Here is a 21,873-nt window from a genome sequence, read left to right on the forward strand (position 1 = left end):
GGAGGTATTTAATGTATATTTATAAAATGTATATATTTATATTTTTTCAGTTAAATCTGACCTGTCAAAATCATTTAATGGATAAATTTAGAAACATTCTAGAAGGCATTAAGTTACATCATATTTAGTTCCCAGTAGCTCCAAGTCATTCTACTGCTAGGAAGAATATTCTGAGAAGATAATATTATTTTTATGTGTATTTCTAGATTTAGACCCTGGCCTTACTAATATAATGATGATTATGTATGCCATGGGTGTCCAATTTTTACAAAGGAATAAGACCATATCAAAATATCCAAGGGCCTCTCTTTCTAAAAAATATTATTCATAAATGATTTACTGTATCCAATGATAAAAACCTACAAAAAATAATATTTATTGTTGAACACTGCATTTTATTTTGGCACTTCTACAGGATATAAAAAATAGCTGTGATGATGTTTTTTGCTGCTATTATAAAACGCCATTTTGTGAATTAAATTGCAGTCCAGTCAGAAAAATAAAGACATGTCATTTTAAAGCGTGTTATTTAACACAATTTAAATGCAGCAAGATTTATATGTGTAAAAAAAATTAAAAAGGAATAACAATGGAGATAAAGAGTTTTGTTGTGACAACTACAATATGTTACAAACAAAAACATAATGTAGCCCAGGTACAATTCACTGGCTAATCTAATTCGTTTTATGTATGTAGATTACCTGTTAAATATTTACATTTTTTTAAAACATGAATGGACAGTACATTTACAAGTAATAATAATAAAAGTGGAGGGAATTTGACAGATAGTCAGTTTCATTTAGCTGTGAATTTTGGACTGTGAGCTTTGTGCGTTTTCCTTTATTTAATAGGATGTTTTATAGTAATTTTTTATTTAGCAGCAAAAGCAGAATGTTGCATTATGCAAATGTATTACCACAGATTTTACCAAACTAAAAACTCTGCAGACCTTTTCTTTAGTGGCACACGTTTAGAAAGTTTTAGATTAACTAAACCCTAACTGTTTAACTCCTTATTTTTTTACATTAATGACACCCTAAGGCAGGGGTGGATGGTGGAGGCTGGATTCCAGCACAGTTTTCTGATTCATCTGTGCTAACTGACTTACTAAACTTGGTTATATGATTTAAACCAGGTGTGCTTGAGGAGTGAAAGCACAGAACTGTGCAGAAATCTGGCCTCCAAGACTGAAATTGCCCATCGCTGCCCTAAATATCACTAATAGGTATATGCATTCAAAGCAGTGCAAATTGTGCAAAGCAGTGCAAAGGAGCCACTGCGGGTTATGAGGAATTGAGGAGTTTAACACACCTTACATTCTAAGATGATATAAGATCTTAGTTTTGAGTAAAGTTCAGAGATTTTTTAATTTTTTTAATAACCAACTTGATGGTTAAGGCAAAAATAAAAACACCCCCACATTCTTTTGAACATTTATTATGAAAGAACATCTAAAACGTTAAGTTACATTTGGAAGGATAATATGCTATACATAGGGCCATAGTAAGAGTGTTTAAAAGTGTGTCACTTAGCGGCTACCTTTCCCATCATTTGTTTTTTGGTGTTTTTCTCTGGTTTCAATATGATTATGTAACATTTTGGTAGAAAAATACAGAAAAGTAATCCAAAGCTTGAGGCCAGAATAGCAAATATCTCCACAGCTACAGTGAATTTTCCAGGAGAGCTGACATAAGCTGGAATAAAAGTGATCCAGACTGCACAGAATATGAGCATGCTGAATGTGATGAATTTGGCTTCATTAAAGTTATCAGGAAGCTTCCGAGCCAGAAAAGCTAAAACAAAACACAAAAGAGCCAAAAGTCCAATATAACCCAGCACAGCCCAGAAACCTATGGGTGACCCCAAGTGACATTCTAAAATGATCTTTTCCTTATAGGTCTTTAGATTTTTGTCTGGAAATGGTGGTGATATAATCAACCAACTCATACAAATAAGGACCTGTATGAGAGTGAAGGCAAGAACACTGAGTCTCTGCTGTGGAGGCCCAAACCATTTCATAGTATTACTGCCTGGAAGTGTAGCTCTGAAGGCCATTAACACCACTATTGTTTTCCCCAGAACACAGGAGATGCAGAGGACGAAGGTGATCCCAAACGCTGTGTGACGCAGCATACAGGACCACTCAGAGGGCTGACCGATGAAAGTAAGTGAACAGAGGAAACATAGATTCAGTGAGAAGAGCAGCAGGAAGCTCAGTTCCGAGTTGTTGGCTTTGACTATTGGGGTATTTTTAAATCTTAAAAATATAATTGCTGTTACCATTGTCAAAAAGGCACCAGTAATAGAAACAGCTGTTAACAAAATTCCCATAGTTTCCTCAAAGGACAGGTATTCGATTTTTTTCTTCACACACTTATCCCTGTGTGGATTTGACCAGTAGTCCTGATAGCATTGTTCACATTCAATTGAATCTGCCAGACAGTGAGAGAGAAATTAAACCACAAAAAAACTAGATTTAGAATTAGAAAGGTAAATATATTTAAAAATGCAAGATTTTTCCCCTTTTCTAAGTATTTTTGTACCTGTCATGTTACTGATCTCTCCTTCTGCACATGGTATGCAGTCAAAGCAGCAGATCGGCTTTCCTTTCTGTACAGCTTTCCTGGTACCAGGAGGACAGCTCTCACTGCACACTGACCTCGGCACCTAAGAAGAAATAATAATAATTTAAAGCATAATTAGTTGTGCACGTTATTACATCTGAATTTAAAACTTGAAAACTTTAAAACCTGAAATGTAATACTGTACTGTGCAAAGTTAAGGTTTAGGCACCTGTGAATGAAAAGCTCTAGGCCTTAAGTTGTATTTTGTTTAGTGTAAAACACTAATCTTATATAAAAATACATAAAAATGACATTCATATAAAATGTGTGTTTTAAGTGTGTCACTGTGTTAATTACATCATACAGCACTTGGTAAATCAGTGTTTATTGATATTAAATCAGATAAGCTGGTTATAGAATTGAACATATCCATGTGCTTGCTGAGGACATCATTCTTTTTGCAGACATGAATGTTCATAAATGATGTGCTTAGGAGCCTTAACCTCTGCCCAGTACTGTACATAGTAATAACTTTCTTTTTGAGTAATACCTGACTGGTATTTTGTGCCCATGCAACAGAGGCCATATCCACTGCTAACTGAAAGCCAGCAGGGAGAGTGGAGTCATAAAGTCCAACAGTGACAAATGTATGTTCCCCTTCTTTAGATGTGTGCCAGTTTATTATCTCATATTTTGCAGCAGGGTCACCGTTTTTATCAAAGTAAACTTCTTCACCCTCTTTGGTTTTGAAATGCACCATTTTAAGGTGTTCTAGAAACTGAAATGTTGATAAACAAATTGAGATACTGTACAAATAAAGCACATTTAATGTTTCCCCATATGGGTAATATATAGAAAATGAATATATAAACAAACTAAATAAAATAAACAGCATTATGTAGCATATCTTAAAGTGAATTATGAACAAATACACATTTAACATGATTAAATATGTTTTATATATGGAGATACAATGTAGAGATGCAGTTGGATTTAATATTTATCTGAGAATTCAAACAAATGTATATATTTTTATCATACTTATTTCATACTTTGCAAAAACATAAATGCTAAATATTATCTATTTGTATGTATCAGTCAGGCATTACCTGGCCCCAGCACCACTAATCCAGTAAGTTATCCAGTTAGTTTATAAATTTAAGTGACAGAGAATAGAAGAAACTATGCAGGAAATTGCTCCTTAATAAGAAAGTGCTATATTATCTGGTCATTGTTGCAGACCTGCAGTGCTTAAGCAGACTGTTTACTCACCGTGAAAGGATCAGGCTGCTTTATTGTGGGACAGTAGGTTTGTGTACAGTTGAGAAGGTCGTGTAAAGTATGAGCAACAGCATAAACTCCTTTATACACATTACTGAAAATGGGCATTAGTGTCATGTCAGTAAATGTGTTTTCCACTTCAGACACTTTCTCTTCTCCTGTGCACACTGGTGTATTTTCAGATTCATTCTGTTTTGTATATGTACACCGAAACAGAGCCTCCCAGAACTCCTTAAAAATAGCACTTCCTACAGATTTCAGTGGATATATATCAAAAATGAAGTCTTTCAGACCTGTTACTGTTGTTTTAGGGATGGCTAGGCCTATGGCTCCTTGCAGTATGTTATAAACATCCATTGTAGCCAATTCTGTATCAAATATCCAGGCCTCAGTTCCCACCCACTGGTATCCAGTGATGTTGTGCTCATGAAACACATGCAACAGACTCTCTAAGTCCCAGTTGTCGAGAAATCCCACAATCACTCGAGAAGTGGAGCTTTTAATCTGCTCAATAATCCCCAGGACCTTTTCATGCGAGTAGGTTCTAAAAAATGGAATAGAATATTCTAAGCATATTCCTAACTCTTCTGCAGCTTCAGTAAATGCAGCCATTCCACTGTTACCATAATCATCATCTCTTCTGATTGCTCCCACCCATGTCCAACCAAAATGTTTTACTATCTCTGCCAGTGCTCTGCTCTGAAAATAGTCACTGGGAACAGTGCGCAGAAATGAGGGATATTTCTGTTTGTCACTGAGACACTCACAGGTGGAATAGTGACTGATCTGAAACAGATTTATACAAGTTTTTTTAGTCATTATGTTCTTATGTTCAGTCATAAAATCATGAGGATTGTGCACTGTCAACAGGGATAAAAGCATACTATTAAGAGTTGCACATATAGTTTGACTTAAAAAATAGTTACTGAACAGATTTACAATATATTTGCAATTCAGATGCTTACCACAGGAATACTGAAAGGTCCGATACTATTTGCAATAGCCATTGACACTGATGAATATGTCTCACCCACTATGGCCTGCACATAGGCTGGTTTTGAACAGGGCTCATCCAAGTCTGAGTTCTCATTTCCATTAACAAGTGTCATGGCCATTCTAACCCCAATTGCTGTGGAGCTGCAGCTATCATAGATTCTGTAGCCCAAAGAGACACCAGGCAGTAAAGAGGAGCTGTTGTTGATCTCCTCTATTGCATATATCAAGGACTGTGAATACTGGAAGGCTCTAAAATCAAGACTTTACAGAACAAAATGAGAGAAAAGCAAAGCCATAAAGTGAGTCATGTAACATGTAACTTACCTAATGTAATACACTTTCTACCAGCATGTGAAATCCCATTTTCTATTGCTGCTTACCTGTTGCATTTCAGTGGAAGTGGTTTGACCAAATAAGATAGGTCTGGGACATCCCAGTCACTATGAAATGGGAAAATCCCTCCAATTATGATCTCGCCATCCTTTGATAACTGTGGATATGCAGACTCTCCTTGGAGGCTACAGATTGCATTACCCCCTGAAACATTGATGATGGCCGTCGCCACATTCAAAAGAGTAAAAAGAGATTCCATTTACCTATATCTCACTGTGAAGTACGGATAATTAGTAAGTGTGGCGTTCAAGTATGATGTTTCATCTGGTTGGACAGGAAGAATTTGTGCTATTTATACAGTTGGAAGGGTGAAGTAACGCCATTAAACCACAGTAAAAAGAGGTGTGTCTTTCAAATGTGAGTAATCTGTGAAGAGTCAGAATATTATTAACACCAAATTGCTTCTACATTCATTGTCCAATTTCTCAGCAAAACTGACCATATAGAACACTTTGTAATGATTATACAATTACAGACTGTAGTCCTGCATCTGTTTCTCTAAATTCACTATTACCCTCCTTTCGCCCTGTTCTTCAATAGTCAGGACCACCATAGAACAGCTATTATTTGGTCTCAGCACTGCAGTGACCACATTGACATGGTGATGGTTTGTTAGTGTGTGGTACAAATTGATTAGACACAGCAGTGCTGCTGGAGTTTTTAAACACCTCTGTGTCACTGCTGGACTGAGAATAGTTAGTCCACTGACCAGAAATATTCAGCCAGCAGTCTCCTGTGGGCAGCGACCTGTGATCACTGATAAAGAACCAGAGGATGACCAATACAAACTGTGCAGCAACGGATTCAGAGCTTCTGTTTCTGACTTTACATGTACAGGATGAAACATCTAGATCGGAGTGTCTAATAGACAGTGCCTAATGGACAGTGAATGAACTACAGTCTGTAATTATAGAACTACAAAATGCTCTTTTATGGTCAGTTAGGCTGAAAACAATATGTCCAAGAATTGGTGAACACCTCTTCAAAATAATGAATTATTGATGAGTTATTGATGTGCAAATGCACACACATAGTTTGTCCCTGTACAGAAGTATTGCCAACAGAATATGGATGTCTTAAGCAGATAAACATCCTGCTTAATGTTTATAAAAGGTCAAGATATTTTATGAGAATCTGAAGCAGTGGCCTCCCCTGAGGCTGAGTGCCACTGAAACTGGTTACACTGGTTGGTGTAAGGCTTAGGTAAAGTGTAGGTCTATATTGGGCTGTAGATCCAAGTAATAAAAATACACTGGATGATTTGTAACATTCTCTGTTCAAAATGTTTGATTTTTATTGTATTAGCTAATAAGTAATTTCTGCATATTTTCACAAATTCCCTATGAGACCAGGATGCAATGACCACCTGTTTGCCCCCCTTAGAGAGCAACCATTAAAGGACCAGTCACTAATGAGGGCCACAAAGAGCAATAAGAGGCACTGTCACTTTAGCTGAGATCATGGCAGATAACAATCTGAGGTTGGATTATCCACTCCAACCCCCCTTTTAAATAGTACAGTTTGACAAGCAACCACGTTTTGTGGCTTTGTCTGGTGGTTTGGTACTCTCCCTAGTTAGCAGACACACACTTATGAGTTTAGCCATTATTTAAGAAATCCCTGACATTTCACCATTTCTTCATTATCAGATAAAGCCTTACAGAAGAAATTAGGAACCTATGAGTAAAAAGTTGTCTTATGTTTTATTGAGCTTATAAAAAAGCAATGGAAGGCCAGCGTCTAAGCCTGCATCTATTGGCCCTTCACTCCTGGTAGAGCCTTTTTTCCAGATATTGTCGCAGATGGACCAAAATTATAGTTAATAATAATTGTATACATTTGTGATCATTATGCTGCTATTCAGGAGCATTGCTGGGGTTTTAACCTCCGCATTATTGCTGAGTTGATGATTGTCTATTACTGTCTATTCTGCAACACCCCCCCCTCCACCCGCCGACCTATTAGATAGAACTAAATATTCTCTGTCTCGACTATAGAATTTTTAGATTTTTTTACTTCTACCTGCACTGTATATTATGCAATTTGTTTTTTGGTAGTAATTTAAATAGAGCAAAAATAGGGAAAAAAATACATTGAGCAATGGTCCATTTTACAACACTTTAATGAAAGACGTCAGAAGTGTAAAATACAGTTATACAGAGTTTTCTAACTTCAGAAACTACATAATCAGACAAATGCTTCTGAATATTTCTTACTGACTAATTTATTTTGTTTGATAAGTATATGGCCATGTTTATATGAGTTGTGTAGATCATTACCTCACTTAACTGCCATTTTCCCCATCATTTGTTTTTTTGTGTTTCTTTCTGGTTTCAATATGATTATATAACACTTTGGAAGAAAGATACAGAACAACAAACCAAAACTTGAAGCTAAAATAGCAAATATCTCCACAGCAACTGTGAACTTTCCAGGAGAGCTGACATAAGCTGGGATGAAGGTTATCCAGACTGCACAGAATATGAGCATGCTGAATGTGATGAATTTGGCTTCATTAAAGTTATCAGGAAGTTTCCGAGCCAGAAAAGCTAAAACAAAACACAAAAGAGCCAAAAGTCCAATATAACCCAGCACAGCCCAGAAACCTACATTTGATCCTGTATGACATTCTAAAATGATCTTTTCTTTGTAGTGCTTTAGATTTTTAAAAGGGAATGGAGGGGATATTGACAGCCAAATCACACAAATTAGGACCTGTATGAGTGTAAGAGAAAGAACACTGAGTCTCTGCTGTGGAGGCCCAAACCATTTCATAGTATTACTGCCTGGGAGTGTAGCTCTGAAGGCCATTAACACCACTATTGTTTTCCCCAGAACACAGGAGATGCAGAGCACGAAGATTATTCCAAAAGCTGTGTGACGCAGCACACAGGACCAATCAGAGGGCTGACCGATGAAAGTAAGTGAACAGAGAAAACATAGAGTCAGAGAGAAAAGCAGCAGAAAGCTCAGCTCTGAGTTGTTCGCTTTGACTATTGGTGTGTCTTTATATTTAAAAAATATAATTGCTGTTGTTACTGTCATAAATGCACCAGTAATAGATACTACTGTCAGCAAAATTCCCATTGTTTCCTCATAGGACAGGAATTCAATTTCCTTCTTTACACACTCATCTCTGTGTGGATTTGACCAGTAGTCTTGGTTGCATTGGTCACATTTAAGTGAATCTGTGAAAATATATGTATTACAGATTAATTTTTGTAAGTGAATCCTATCAAATCAAAATATGAAATATGAAATGTGAAGACTTTGAAAATATTTTTTTTTTATGTTGGGTAAATCAGACAGTGTGTCTTGATTGCTTTATTTATCTAATAATGTACCTGTCATGTTACTGATCTCTCCTTCTGCACATGGTATGCAGTCAAAGCAGCAGATCGGCTTTCCTTTCTGTACAGCTTTCCTGGTGCCTGGAGGACAGCTCTCACTGCACACTGATCTCGGCACCTAAAAAAACGTACAATAGGAAATATTCACATATTCACACACAACTGTTATGGGATCTCGGCATCTGTGATAAGAATAAAGAATAAATATTCATTGTAAATACCTTTTTGCAACTTCCCCATCATACTCACCTGATTGCTGTTTTGTGCCCAAACAATAGAGTCCATGTTTACTGCTAATCTATTTTTCGTAGGAAAAGAGGAGTCATAAAGTCCAACAGTGACAAACTCATACTGGTTTGTTTTACTCTTGTGCCAGTTTATAATCTCATATTTTGCAGGAGGATCACCATTTTCATCAAAAAACACTTCTTCACCTTCTTTGGTTTTAAAACTGACCCTTTTGAGATGTTCTAGAAACTTAACAAAATAGAGAAAATATACATTGTTTAAAAAAATGGAAGAATCTTATTTTATTTATTTATTTATATATATTTACTTAAAGGGGTTTTTAAAGTGTTTTTAACAAACAAACAAAAAAAAGTCAGACTGTAAACTCACAGTGAAAGGATTTGGCTGTCTCTGTGTAAGGCATGTCTGTGTACAATGGAGAAGGTCATGTAGGGCATGAGCAACAGCATAAACTCCTTTATACACATTACTGAAAATTGGCATCAGGGACATGTCAGTAAATGTGTTTTCCACTTCAGACACTTTCTCTTCTCCTGTGCACACTGGTTTATCTTCAGATTCATTCTGTTTTGTATATGTACACTGAAACAGAGCCTCCCAGAATTCTGTAAATATGCCACTTCCTACAGATTTCAGTGGATTTATATCCAGAATGAAGTCTTTCAGACCTGTTACTGTTGTTTTAGGGATGGCTAGGCCAATGGCTCCTTCCAGTATGTTATGCTTATCTTTTGTAGCAAGTACTGGATCAGAGATCCAGGCCTCAGATCCCACCCACTGGTATCCAACAATATTATGCTCAAAAAACACCTGGAGCAAAATCTCCAAGTCCCATTGAGTGAGAAATCCCACTATCACTCGAGAAGTGGAACTTTTAATCTGCTCAACAATTCTTAGGACTTTTTCTTGTGAGTAGGTTCTGAAGAATGGGAGGGAATATTCTAGGCATATGCCTAATTGTTCTGCAGCTTCAGTAAATGCAGCCATTCCATTGTTACCATAATCATCATCTCGTCTGATTGCCCCCACCCATGTCCAGCCAAAGTGCTTTACCATCTCTGCCAGTGCTCTGCTCTGAAAATAATCACTGGGAATAGTGCGCAGAAATGAGGGATATTTCCATTTGTCACTGAGGCACTCACAGGTGGCATAATGGCTGATCTGAAACAAATTAATATTTTTGCTCATACAATTCCATGTCAAGTTGAAGTTTAACACAAAATACTATTAGAAATACATTTACAACATTTCTTCTTGCTTTTAAAAGACAACAATTGTCACTGAGGCACTCACAAGTAGCATAGTAATTGATCTAAGCAAGATTCACAATAAAGCATTGTATGTACTGTGCACTGTTTAAGTATAATATTCTCTAATACACAAGACAAGTTCTTACAATGGAAATGCCGAAAGGTCCGATAGTGCTTGCAATAGCCATTGACACTGATGAATATGTCTCTCCGATTATGGCTTGCACCTGGGCTGGTTTTGAACAGGGCTCATCCAAAACTGTCTGTTCATTTCCATTAACAAGTGCCATGGCCATTCTAACCCCAATTGCTGTGGAGGTGCAGCTGTCATAGATTCTGTAGCCCAGAGAGACACCAGGCAGTAAAGAGGAGCTGTTGTTGATCTCCTCTATTGCAAAGATCAAGGCCTGTGAATACTGGAAGGCTTTGAAATTAACACTGGACAACAAAAATCATCAAATAATTAATGTTATGTATATTTACTGCGGTACACCAATTCAATAAATTACACAAAATTTAAAAGTTTATATATCCTTTTGTTTCTTACCTCTTGCATTTCAGTGGAGGTGGTTTTACAACATAGGATAAGTCTGGGTTCTCCCAGCTGCTGTGCAAGGGGAAAATCCCTCCAACTATAATATCTCCATCCTTTGATAGTTGTGGAAATGCTGAATCTCCTTGAAGACTACAGATTGCATTTGATCCTGAAATATTGATGGTGGCCATCACCACATTTAAAAGAGTAAAAAGAAACTCCATTAACCCATCCAACTATTTAGTACAAATAACTGTAGTTATAGATTGTGTGCCAGACCTGGTGTTTGAGGTGAAAGGACGGACTGGTGCCATTTATATTTATATGAAAGGGTGAATTCTCTGTGGTAAGATTACGCAGATGAGCCACAGCCAAAAGAGGTGTGACCTTAGCAGCATTCTGAAATAAGGTCTCTATTTTTTTTTTTTTCATTTGTCATGCTTAGTAATTGTATGGTTCTTTCTTTTAAAGTATGTTTTTTATTTTATATTATTAAAATGTATTTTTGTACTTTTGCTAAGGTGTATGTTTAAATACCCTTTTCTTCATGTCTATGTGTTATTAGAAAACGAAAAAAGTGTTTTTATATGTACAATATGGTAATTCTCTCAGAGCCATTGTAAGAAATGTTGTAAATACATAATGGCAGTATGACTTGTCAATTTAACCCAGTCACAGCAAAAAAGTATATTTTTGTACAATGTGGAACTTGAAACCTTGAAAGCAAGCATGGAAACCAGAGTGATTTTGACAAGGGCTAGACTAGTCTGACTGCAATGTAAAAAATGTAAATGGTGCACAAATTTAAATGACAACCGATTGCAGAGCTTTTTAAACCTTTAGAACTAGAAGGTAAACACACTGTAAATTGGTTTGTATTGAATTCAGTCAGCACAAAAACATTAGTATATATATTGCAATTATAATGTCTCCCTCATCTGTTTTTTTTTTTTTTAGGTTGCACTAAAAATTTAAACCGAAATGGAAATGAAGGGTTGAGTGAATGCCTATGGTGCAGGGTAATTTAGGCTGAATGAAGGTTTTCACATTTGCTGATTGGCTCTCATAAACTGTCCAATGGCTTGGGGTGATGTCAATATGTGAGACAGACGAACACTATAAAATTCCTAATTGTTTAAAAATGGCTGACCAGATTGGGCCACAATCTGACCCAATGTCCTCTGGTCTTCAGAACAGACAGAATATTTTTTTTTCCAACAAGTGTGCAGTGACTAAAATATGATAAGTGTACCCACTCTATAAAATAATTTTGTACAATCAAGGCTTGTAGAAAGACTCAGTAGGGAACAGAGAGTACATACCCACAATAGAATAGATATTGGGTGCTTCAGCCTCATTGATGCATAAGCTATCCCACCTACTTTAAACTGTTCCAAAAATATTTTATGATGGTTATAGGGTGAATATGTCACATCTCATCCTGCTGCATGTGCATGATAACCATTGCATATTTAAGCATTTTTATTTGGGTCTTATTGGACCAGCCAACCACCTTTTTTCCATAACTCCAAGATCCTGTTAATCTTTTTGCATAGACAGTATCCTTTCTTTTAGTTTGGTTTCTTTTAGTTTCTTTTAGTCTTTTAGTTTTGTCATGGGAACCTCCTCTGCAGACTGCCTGCTGACTGTCAGGCAGTCCTGTCTATCTTACAAGTCTTGCCATTTATTGTTCATCTCAAACATTTAGTCCTTGACAAAGTCACACATTTTTTTCCCCCTGCTGATTTCTGCCACATCCAGCATGTTTGTATATATGGAAATTATTTGTCCCATACACAAAGACCTTAACATGTTTCACTGATATGAGATATACTTCATATATTTTATATACAGTGCATCCGAAGAACCACCCTTGGCAGCAACTACAGCCTCAAGTCTTGGCACACCTCTCTTTAGGCAGTTTTGCCCATTCTTTTTTGCACTACCTCTGAAGCTCCATCAGGTTGGATGGGAGACGTCTGTGCACAGCCATTTTCAGATCTCTCCAGAGATGTTCAATCGGATTCTAGTCTGGGTTCTGGCAGGGCCACTCCAGGACATTCACAGAGTGGTCCTGAAGCCACTCCTTTGAGATCTTGGCTGTGTGCTTCGGATCGTTGTCCTGCTGAAACCGTCGCCCCAGTCTGAGGTCAAGAGCGCTCTGGAGCAGGTTTTCATTCAGGATGTCAATGTACATTGCTGCATTCATCTTTCCCTCTATCCTGACTAGTCTGCCAGTTCCTGCTGCTGAAAAACATCCCCATAGCATGATGCTGCCACCACCATGCTTGACTGTAGGGATGGTATTGGCCTCGTGATGAGCAGTGCCTGGTTTCCTCCAAACATGACGCCTGGCATTCACACCAAAGAGTTCAGTCTTTGTCTCATCAGACCAGAGAATTTTGTTTCTCATGGTCTGAGAGTCCTTCAGGTTCCTTTTGGCAAATTCCAGACGGCTGCCTTGTGCCTTTTACTAAGGAGTGGCTTTCGCCTGGCCACTCTGCCATACAGGCCTGATTGGTGGATTGCTGCAGAGATGGTTGTCCTTCTGCGAGGTTCTCCTTTCTCCACGGAGGAACGCTGGAGCTCTGAGAGAGTGACCATAGGGTTCTTGGTCACCTCCCTGACCAAGGCCCTTCTCCCCCGAATGCTCAATTTAGACGGCCGGCTAACTCTAGGAAGAGTCCTGGTGGTTCCAAACTTATTCTATTTACGAATGATGGAGGCCACTGTGCTCATTGGGACCTTCAAAGCAGCAGAAAGGCTGTGAATACTTACGTAAATGTGATTTCTTAGTTTTTTATTTTTAAGAAATTTTCAGATCTCTCAAGAGGAAACTTTTTCAGAACTTTGAGGAAAGAGATTAATATAATTCAATTTGGAATAAGGTGTGAATACTTTCCAGATGCACTGTATATGAGATATATTTCACATTAAGTAGACATTGAACGTGCACAAAAAATCTCTTTTCAGATTTCTGCATTTGAAAGTCACACCTCCTTTCACTGTTGTCCTTCAGCGTAATCTTACCACAGAGAATTCATCCTTCCATATAAATAACAAATAACAAGTCCTTCACATCCATTCAGATGAGGTTTCAGACCTAGCACACACTGAATAGTTGTCTGTAATAGGTAAATGGAGTTGCTTTTTACTCTTTTGAATGTGGTCATGGCCACAATTAGTGTTTCAGGTGGTAATGCAACATGTAGCCTCCAAGGAGAGTCAGCATTTTCACAACTATCAAAGGATGGAGATATTATAGTTGGTGGACTATTTTCCTTTCACAGCAGCTCTGAGATCCCAGATATGTCCTATGTTTTTAAACCACCTCCTCTAAAATGCAAAAGGTAAGCAGCAAGATGAAGCATTTCCTTTCACACTTAATACAAACATTTATAATTTAAATGTAGTGCAACATATATATTTATATATACATCATTAATGATTTGATAACATTTTCTGTACAGTCTTAATTTCAGAGCCTTCCAGTATTCACAGACATTGATATATGCAATAGAGGAGATCAACAACAGCTCCTCTTTGCTGCCTGGTGTCTTTTTGGGCTACAGGATCTATGACAGCTGCACCTCCACAGCAATTGGGGTTAGAATGGCCATGGCACTTGTTAATGGAAATGAACAGACAGTTTTGGATGAGCCCTGTTCAAAACCAGCCCAGGTGCAGGCCATAATCGGAGAGACATATTCATCAGTGTCAATGGCTATTGCAAGCACTATCGGACCTTTCGGCATTTCCATTGTAAGGAACTGAATTTTGTCACAATAAAAAATCCACCAGTTTAACATGAAAGTATTTTGTTTATTTAAAAAATACCTGGTGTTAAACCTAAATGCAAAGAAACGTATAACAAAAACATGTTTATATAAATCTATTTCAGATCAGCCACTATGCCACCTGTGAGTGTCTCAGTGACAAAAGGAAATATCCCTCATTTTTGCGCACTATTCCCAGTGACTACCATCAGACAAAAGCACTGGCAGAGATGGTGAAGCACTTTGGCTGGACATGGGTGGGAGCAATCAGAGGAGATGATGATTATGGTAACAGTGGAATGGCTGCATTTACTGAAGCAGCCGAACAAATAGGCATATGCCTAGAATATTCCCTTCCATTCTTCAGAACCTACTCACAAGAAAAGGTGGTGAGAATTGTTGAGCAGATTAAAAGCTCCACTTCTCGAGTAATAGTGGGATTTCTTGACAACTGGGACTTAGAGAGTCTGTTGCATGTGTTTCATGAGCATAACATCACTGGATACCAGTGGGTGGGATCTGAGGCCTGGATATTTGATACAGAATTGGCTACAATGGATGTTTATAACATACTGCAAGGAGCCATAGGCCTAGCCATCCCTAAAACAACAGTAACAGGTCTGAAAGACTTCATTTTTGATATACATCCACTGAAATCTGTAGGAAGTGCTGCTTTTATAGAACTCTGGGAGGCTTTGTTTCAGTGCACATTTATAAAGCTGAATGAATCTGAAAATACATCAGTGTGCACAGGAGAAGAGAAAGTGTCTGAAGTGGAAAACACATTTACTGACATGTCCCTGATGCCTATTTTCAATAATGTGTATAAAGGAGTTTATGCTGTTGCTCATGCCCTTCACAACCTTCTGGGCTGTACACAAACATGCCCCACAAAGAAGCAGCCTGATCCTCTCACTGTAAGTTTACAGTCTGGTTCTGATTCTTGAATAGAGAATGTGTTCATTACAAACACCCTTTTTCAAATAACATTTACAATGTATATTTTTTCTTATTTTGTTAAGTTTCTAGAACATCTCAAAAAGGTGCATTTTAAAACCAAAGATGGAGAAGAAGTGTTTTTTGATGAAAATGGTGATCCTCCTGCAAAATATGAGATTATAAACTGGCATACAAATCAAGAACACCAGCATGAGTTTGTCACTGTTGGACTTTATGACTCCTCTTTTCCACCTTATGATCGATTAGCAGTAAACATGGACTCTATTGTGTGGGCTCAAAATAGCAAGCAGGTGAGCATGAAAAAGAATGTTGCCCCACAGTCAACACCACTGAACCAACATACCACATAATAGTTTTGTGTATATAAAAGTGAATATTTTATACGTATGTTATATGGGAAGAGTTTTATATGTACATTATTTTAGGTGCCGAGGTCAGTGTGCAGTGAGAGCTGTCCTCCAGGCACCAGGAAAGCTGTACAGAAAGGGAAGCCGATCTGCTGCTTTGACTGCATACCATGTGCAGAAGGAGAGATCAGTAATACTACAGGTACAGTTTTATAATCTTTGCTTTGTTCTTTCAATTCCAATTGTTATAAGAGGAAAGAAGAAATTACGTCAACATAAATTATATGCAATAATCCTTTTTTTCTCTTTTATTCACTGACAGATTCAATTAAATGTCACCAATGCAACCAAGACTACTGGTCAAATACACGCAGAGATGAATGTGTAAAAAAGGAAATTGAATTTCTGTCCTATGAAGAAACTATGGGAATTTTACTGACAGTGGTGTCTATTGCTGGTGCATTCATGACAGTATCAATTACAACCATTTTCTTCAGATATAAAAATACCCCAATAGTTAGAGCCAACAACTCAGAGCTGAGCTTTCTGCTGCTCTTCTCTCTGAAGCTGTGTTTCCTCTGTTCACTTACTTTCATTGGTCAACCCTCTGATTGGTCCTGTGCGCTGCGTCACACTGTTTTTGGAATCATTTTCGTCCTCTGCATCTCCTGTGTTCTGGGGAAAACAATAGTGGTGTTAATGGCCTTCAGAGCTACACTTCCAGGCAGTAATGCTATGAAATGGTTCGGGCCTCCACAGCAGAGACTCAGTGTTCTTGCTTTCACTCTCATACAGGTCCTAATTTGCATCCTTTGGTTAACAATATCCCCTCCTTTTCCTTTTAAAAATCTAAAACGTTACAAAGAAAAGATCATTTTAGAATGTAGTTTAGGATCAAATGTAGGTTTCTGGGCTGTGCTGGGTTATATAGGAATTTTAGCCTTTTTTTGTTTTGCTTTAGCTTTTCTGGCTCGTAAGCTGCCTGATAACTTTAATGAAGCCAAATTCATCACATTCAGCATGCTGATATTCTGTGCAGTCTGGATCACCTTCATCCCAGCTTATATCAGTTCTCCTGGAAAGTTCACTGTCGCTGTGGAGATATTTGCTATTTTGGCCTCAAGTTTTGGTTTACTTTTCTGTATATTTCTACCAAAATGTTACATAATCATATTGAAACCAGAGAAAAACACCAAAAAACAAATGATGGCAAAAGTGCCAGCTAAATGAAATAATTGTCTTTAAAATAACTATTGTTGTCCTACGTTTAAAATAAAATAATGTATCCTAAATGTTCAAATCAATATAGAAATAGTGTGTGTGTACCCTTGTTGTATTCTGTATGCAAGTTGCAATTTTCAATAGCATATTGGAATTCAGTTGGTTCTTCAGAACCATGCAAATTCTATTTTTAAAGGACAAATGCATGGCCAGCTGTCCGTTTTAATACAAACGGGACAATGGAACTAAAAGGAACACTTAAATTTAAGTTTTGATTAAGATGTATGCCACAATGTATGTTTACCCTCAAACTACCTGCTAATTTGGTTTTCATACTTTTGGCACTCTCACATATGTAATATGTAACTTTCATTAATAAATAACCAATTATAATGTGTTCAATTTATTTAAAAGCATTCTCTGTCTACTTTTAGGATGTGTGGAAATCTGACGTTTTAGGACATAATTTTGCAGACAAAGAAAATTCTAAAGGGTTTAAACTATCAAGCTCCTCTGTTGTACTCAATGTAAACCTACACTGTTGAGACACAGAACCTGTTTTTTCGTCTGTGGGTTGCCAAAACCGAGACATGTAAGGTTCAAGATCAAGATGATGTCAAATGGGGATAGAAGTATTTTAAGTATCGTAAGAAAAAAAAGCTGTACCTTACAATTAGCAAAATAAATTTCACACATACCTACCCATGTGACAACTCTATTTAAACCAGGTGCTTTGTTTAGCCCTGGTAAGAAAGGGCACTAGGCAGAACTGTGGGAATCCAGACATTTATGTGGACCTCAGTTTAACAAATACCACTTAACAAATCCTTGTGTGGCACCAGTTTCCTGTAAAGGTATTTATTGTATTACAATCCCACTTTATATCTATGGGATGTGGGATCAGTGTGACATTTTATTCAATAAAATCAAGTAAAAGGCAGGAGGAAAAGGGTTTATTACAAGAGCTTTATTTACAAGAATGCAATTAGAAAGTCACATTTTAAAATTAATGTTTTCTCATCAACACTGGAAGAATTCCAAGGGGGAGGGGGCATCCCTACTCTAAGTTACAAAAGAGTTAGAACAAACCTTTAACCTAACAGAGACTAAACAGAGTAGAGACCTTCAGTGTGTGAAATAGAGAGTCGCACAAAAAAGAAACTAATAAAACAATGGTAGACACTACGGATAAAATACCGTAAAACCAATATATCCCTAAAACAAAGAGTGAAATAAACTTACATGTAACATGCTAATAAAATATCCAAACTGAGTAGCTCTAACATGAGAGATTTGAAACCAAACAAAAGCCATGGCACATGGTGCAAAAACAGCCCTCTCTTTTTGCCAGCCATCTTGGACCCTGCGTTTAAAAGCTTGGCTCGTCCCCCAGCACTCCAGCCAGGCCTCTCATTGGTCAGCAGGTGAGCGTATCAAAGAGAGTTCAAAATGTTACCATGGCCTCCAAATTAGAAAGTCCTTCCAAGCATTTATAAAGGCTGTTTTGGCTTATCAGTTTATGTTCTCTTTGTGATCTCCTTTGAGAACAACTGGGATATTCTGTCTGAAAAGCCTTTTTATAGTTTAGGAAAATTAAATAATGTTACTTGGATGGTCCATTGTTAGTGCCTCATTGATGCTTAATTAACACTCATTTTTACCCTAACATTGCCCTTTAGGGGTTTTAATTGATGTTTTAAAGTATTTTAAATGTTCAGACCATCAAACTAATTTAAGTATTAGTCAAAGATAACATAAGTAAACATAAAATTATTTTTTTTAATCAGGGTTTTCATTATTAAGGGGGGAAAAAATCCAAACCTACATGACCCTGTGTAACAAACTGCCACTTAGTTAAAACATAACTTAACTGTGGAACAAATGTAAAAGAAAGTAATTGAGATCTGTCAGTCTGGAAAAAAAGTGCTTGACATCAGTGTCTGTGAGAATACCTTCAGGGGAAATTTTGTACCCCAAGAACTTCAGCTCATTTCGACAGAACTGGCATTTTTCCCGTTTTAGAGTCCAGGAGTCTGGGAGATGCTGCTCGAACGTTGATGAGGCAATAACAAAGTCAACAAGGTACACTACGCAACGTTTATAGATAAGGCCCATCTGGATTGTGTTTATCACCCTCTGGAAGGTTGCAGGGGCGTTGCAGAGACCAAAAGCTAAGACCTTGAACTGGTATAAGCCATAGTGGGATATAAAAGCAGTCTTGGGTCTAGAGCTTTTTTCCACCCCAACCTGCCAGTACCCGATTGCCATGTCTAGGGTTGAGATGAACTTTCCTCTAGAAAGAAAATCAAGCGATTCATTTATTATTGGTAAAGGATATGTCTTTCATAGTCACCTGGTTGAGACCTCTATAATCCACACAAAATCTAGCTTCTCCAGAAGACTTAGAAACAATGATGATCGGTGCATCCCAAAGCCCTGAAGCAGGCTTAGTGATGTCATTGTCGAGCATTGACCGAATCTGCTCCAGCAAACATTAGAGGAAGAATCTACTCGATGCCCTAAATGATGTACATCAGCAGTGGTAGTCACATGATTAGACTGCTTTTGTTCTATTGAGGACTGTTGAGAATCATGCTGGTGGTGCCTCCCGCCCCTCATATTCCTTTCCGTCTGATTTTTCTTTTTAAAATGCTCACAATCCCTAAACTGTGTGCTTGGACCAATCTGGTGTTGTGGTAAAAAGTCAGCCACATGTTCTTTGTCACCCCTGTCCCCCTGAAAAAGTGTAAGGTTACATTGAGGACATGTTTGAGAAGTAAAATCGGGCAAAGAGCATAGAAAGCAGATGAGAGCCATGGCTGATTTAGTAGGAACTGCCAGGGGGCTACTTGAGTCTCTGTGGCCGAGTGCAGCATGCACTTCATGTGCACATAGCAGGAGATCCACTACTGAAGATAGACGAGTACCATACAAAGCTTTGTGTTCTTTTCTTGAGCATGTTTGCAGATAAGTTTGACCTGGTCTGGTTCAGGAGGAGGGTATCTGAGCTTTTTGAATTCACTCAACATATGTGCTACAAACGTTGAGAGTGGTTTATTAGGTGCTTGTAAGCAATCAAGAATACCCTTCCATACTCTTTCTTGGTTGTCAGAAGGCAGAAAGGCTTTTTTTAAGAGCTCAGAAAGGTCATCCCAGCTATTTAAGTGGGATTTGAGACATTGGAACCAACGGCTAGGTTCTCCAGAAAAGTAACGTGGTAATTCTGTTAGAATCTGCATATCAGACAAGCCCATGTTGGTGTTTGAAGTCAGTAACAGCAGGCAACCATTCAATTGGTGTTAACTTGGCTTCATTTTTGAGGGCTGTAGTAGTGAAGCAAGCACACGTGAAGTGCTATTTAGCACAGCAGGGTCAGATGCAGCATAACTAACTGATCATTGTGAACTACAAGAAGCACTGAGCTTAGCCCTGTGTGTGTGACATGTATCTGGGGAAATCTTACCCTGGGCTGACTAGATTTAGGGGTACATATTGTGTAAGTAGGCACATAAGGTGTGGAAGTACTTAAGGGCACAGATCATGTAACACCCTGGCTAATAGCAGTAGTCTTAAATTCAGAATTCAACTGTCTCAATATTTCTGTCTGAATTTGTAACAAGAAATTAAAACAGTCCTAAAGTCAATGTCAGTGTAAGACAATTGATCATCAAAAGCATCCATTTTAACTGACATGCAAAAAGTCTCAAGTTCCCCAGAATACACAAAACAGTGACTATAGTGAATGAAAATTGACTTAATTCAAAGCATGTGACAGTTACTAATCAGTTTACAGTTATACGTCTACACATTTACTAGTGAACACTGCTAGAAAATATAAGTGCAATACTGATGAGAAAACCAGGTATAGGAACAGTCTTACTTGTTTTTCTGTGAAGAGCAGACTGGATCACTATGCACTTGCAAGCTGAATTGAAACACACCGTTTGGGGAAAAATGATATTATGAGTCCTTACGAAGGTAACATAACACTCAAACAGTTAAGCATTTTCTCCATGTGTAACCCACAGTGTGGTTAGTTAGCTAGCACCAGCTTGTTCTGCGGTATACAGAGTCCACGGAGTTCAGTCCACTGAAATGGAAAAAACACATCAACAGTGTCCCAATGTAATAAAATTAAAAAGCAGCAAAAAGCACAAAGCTACACACTTGTTAGCAGTTAGTAGCGTTAACAGTAGGCCGAAAAATTGCAATATTGAGAAAGGAGGGGCCATTTACCTTCCAAAAAAGAATGATCCTTTAAGAACAGTCTTTAATCATGTTCCATGACACAAAACAGCAGTCTTTTACTGAATAAAGTGACGAAACAGCAGTCTGGCGCTAGCCCATGAGGCTTACATTAGCATCCAGAGGCCCAGCATAGCATAGCGGGCAATAACGTTGCCGACTCTTAAAAAACAGCAAAAATATCCAAAATAGTGGATGGAAAGCCAGTAATCCATCAGCGAAAGTATAAACCTTACGCAAAAACAAAGTTTATTCATCAAATAAGCCACACAAAGTCCCAGTAGCCAGCTGAGATTAGCATAGCAAGTGCTAAGCTAAAGGGGCTAAAAGTCTGCAAAAACTGAAAAATATGATTATAAAATGCAAAAAAGGAAAAAAATAGGCTGTTTACTTTGTAATGTCAAGTAGACCACAAAATGTACAATACAACAGTCCCTGCTGTGTAGGTAGGCAATAGATCAAAACAGCGAGCTTGTTAGCTCCCATATTTACTGGTTGAGGGGGCACAGAAAATACAGGTGGAAAAAACAGTAAAAAAAAAAAATGGTCCAAAGCCAAAAAATTATGTATAAGGAACGTTGGATGCTCTGGTTACCTCTATCTTTGGCCTTAAACAGTAGACAGGGGCTTCGGTTACTCCTAAACCCGGGCGCCAGTTACTAGTAAGTTTGGGCACCAAATTGTAATGGCTGGGCCAGTGTGTGAA

General features: G+C 37.8%; 2 protein-coding genes and 1 long non-coding RNA gene across 6 annotated transcripts in view; 2 read left to right on the top strand and 1 right to left on the bottom strand.

The window, feature by feature from the left end:
- LOC111191710 (uncharacterized) overlaps positions 1 to 21,873 on the top strand; it is a 121,200-nt gene that overhangs the window by 26,683 nt on the left and 72,644 nt on the right. The gene's annotated exons all lie outside the window — the stretch shown is intronic.
- Positions 1,082 to 21,873, bottom strand: part of LOC107196883 (extracellular calcium-sensing receptor-like) — a 35,005-nt gene continuing 14,213 nt past the window's right edge. The window contains exons 1-6 of one of the 3 annotated variants that reach the window (XM_049483746.1): positions 5,222 to 5,534; positions 4,811 to 5,102; positions 3,837 to 4,631; positions 3,115 to 3,342; positions 2,544 to 2,667; positions 1,082 to 2,432 (exon numbers count right to left, since the gene is read on the bottom strand). In XM_049483746.1, coding sequence (XP_049339703.1) covers positions 1,525 to 2,432; positions 2,544 to 2,667; positions 3,115 to 3,342; positions 3,837 to 4,631; positions 4,811 to 5,102; positions 5,222 to 5,433 — 2,559 coding nt within the window. In that variant the 5' untranslated portion in view covers positions 5,434 to 5,534 and the 3' untranslated portion in view covers positions 1,082 to 1,524. Of the gene's footprint in view, positions 2,433 to 2,543; positions 2,668 to 3,114; positions 3,343 to 3,836; positions 4,632 to 4,810; positions 5,103 to 5,221; positions 5,535 to 7,477; positions 8,423 to 8,578; positions 8,703 to 8,833; positions 9,062 to 9,202; positions 9,995 to 10,229; positions 10,522 to 10,630; positions 10,910 to 21,873 lie in introns of those variants that run through there. The other 2 variants (XM_049483748.1, XM_049483747.1) reach the window with 2 other exon arrangements.
- Positions 11,202 to 17,005, top strand: LOC111191707 (extracellular calcium-sensing receptor-like). Its single transcript, XM_022667321.2, has 6 exons — positions 11,202 to 13,968; positions 14,089 to 14,380; positions 14,520 to 15,311; positions 15,417 to 15,644; positions 15,780 to 15,903; positions 16,024 to 17,005. The coding sequence occupies exons 1-6, from the start codon at positions 13,757 to 13,759 to the stop codon at positions 16,929 to 16,931; spliced, it is 2,556 nt and encodes an 851-aa protein (XP_022523042.2). The 5' UTR covers positions 11,202 to 13,756; the 3' UTR covers positions 16,932 to 17,005.

The sequence above is a fragment of the Astyanax mexicanus genome, chromosome 9 (genome assembly GCF_023375975.1).
Source record: "Astyanax mexicanus isolate ESR-SI-001 chromosome 9, AstMex3_surface, whole genome shotgun sequence".
NCBI classification, from domain to species: Eukaryota; Metazoa; Chordata; class Actinopteri; order Characiformes; family Acestrorhamphidae; genus Astyanax; species Astyanax mexicanus.

Excerpts from the sequence above, each read along its gene's own strand:
- LOC111191707 (XM_022667321.2), top strand. The coding sequence starts at position 13,757 with ATGGAGTTGCTTTTTACTCTTTTGAATGTGGTCATGGCCACAATTAGT. Across the intron at positions 13,969-14,088 it reads CCTCCTCTAAAATGCAAAAG|TCTTAATTTCAGAGCCTTCC; the intron begins GTAAGCAGCAAG and ends TTTTCTGTACAG. Across the intron at positions 15,645-15,779 it reads GGGCTCAAAATAGCAAGCAG|GTGCCGAGGTCAGTGTGCAG; the intron begins GTGAGCATGAAA and ends ACATTATTTTAG.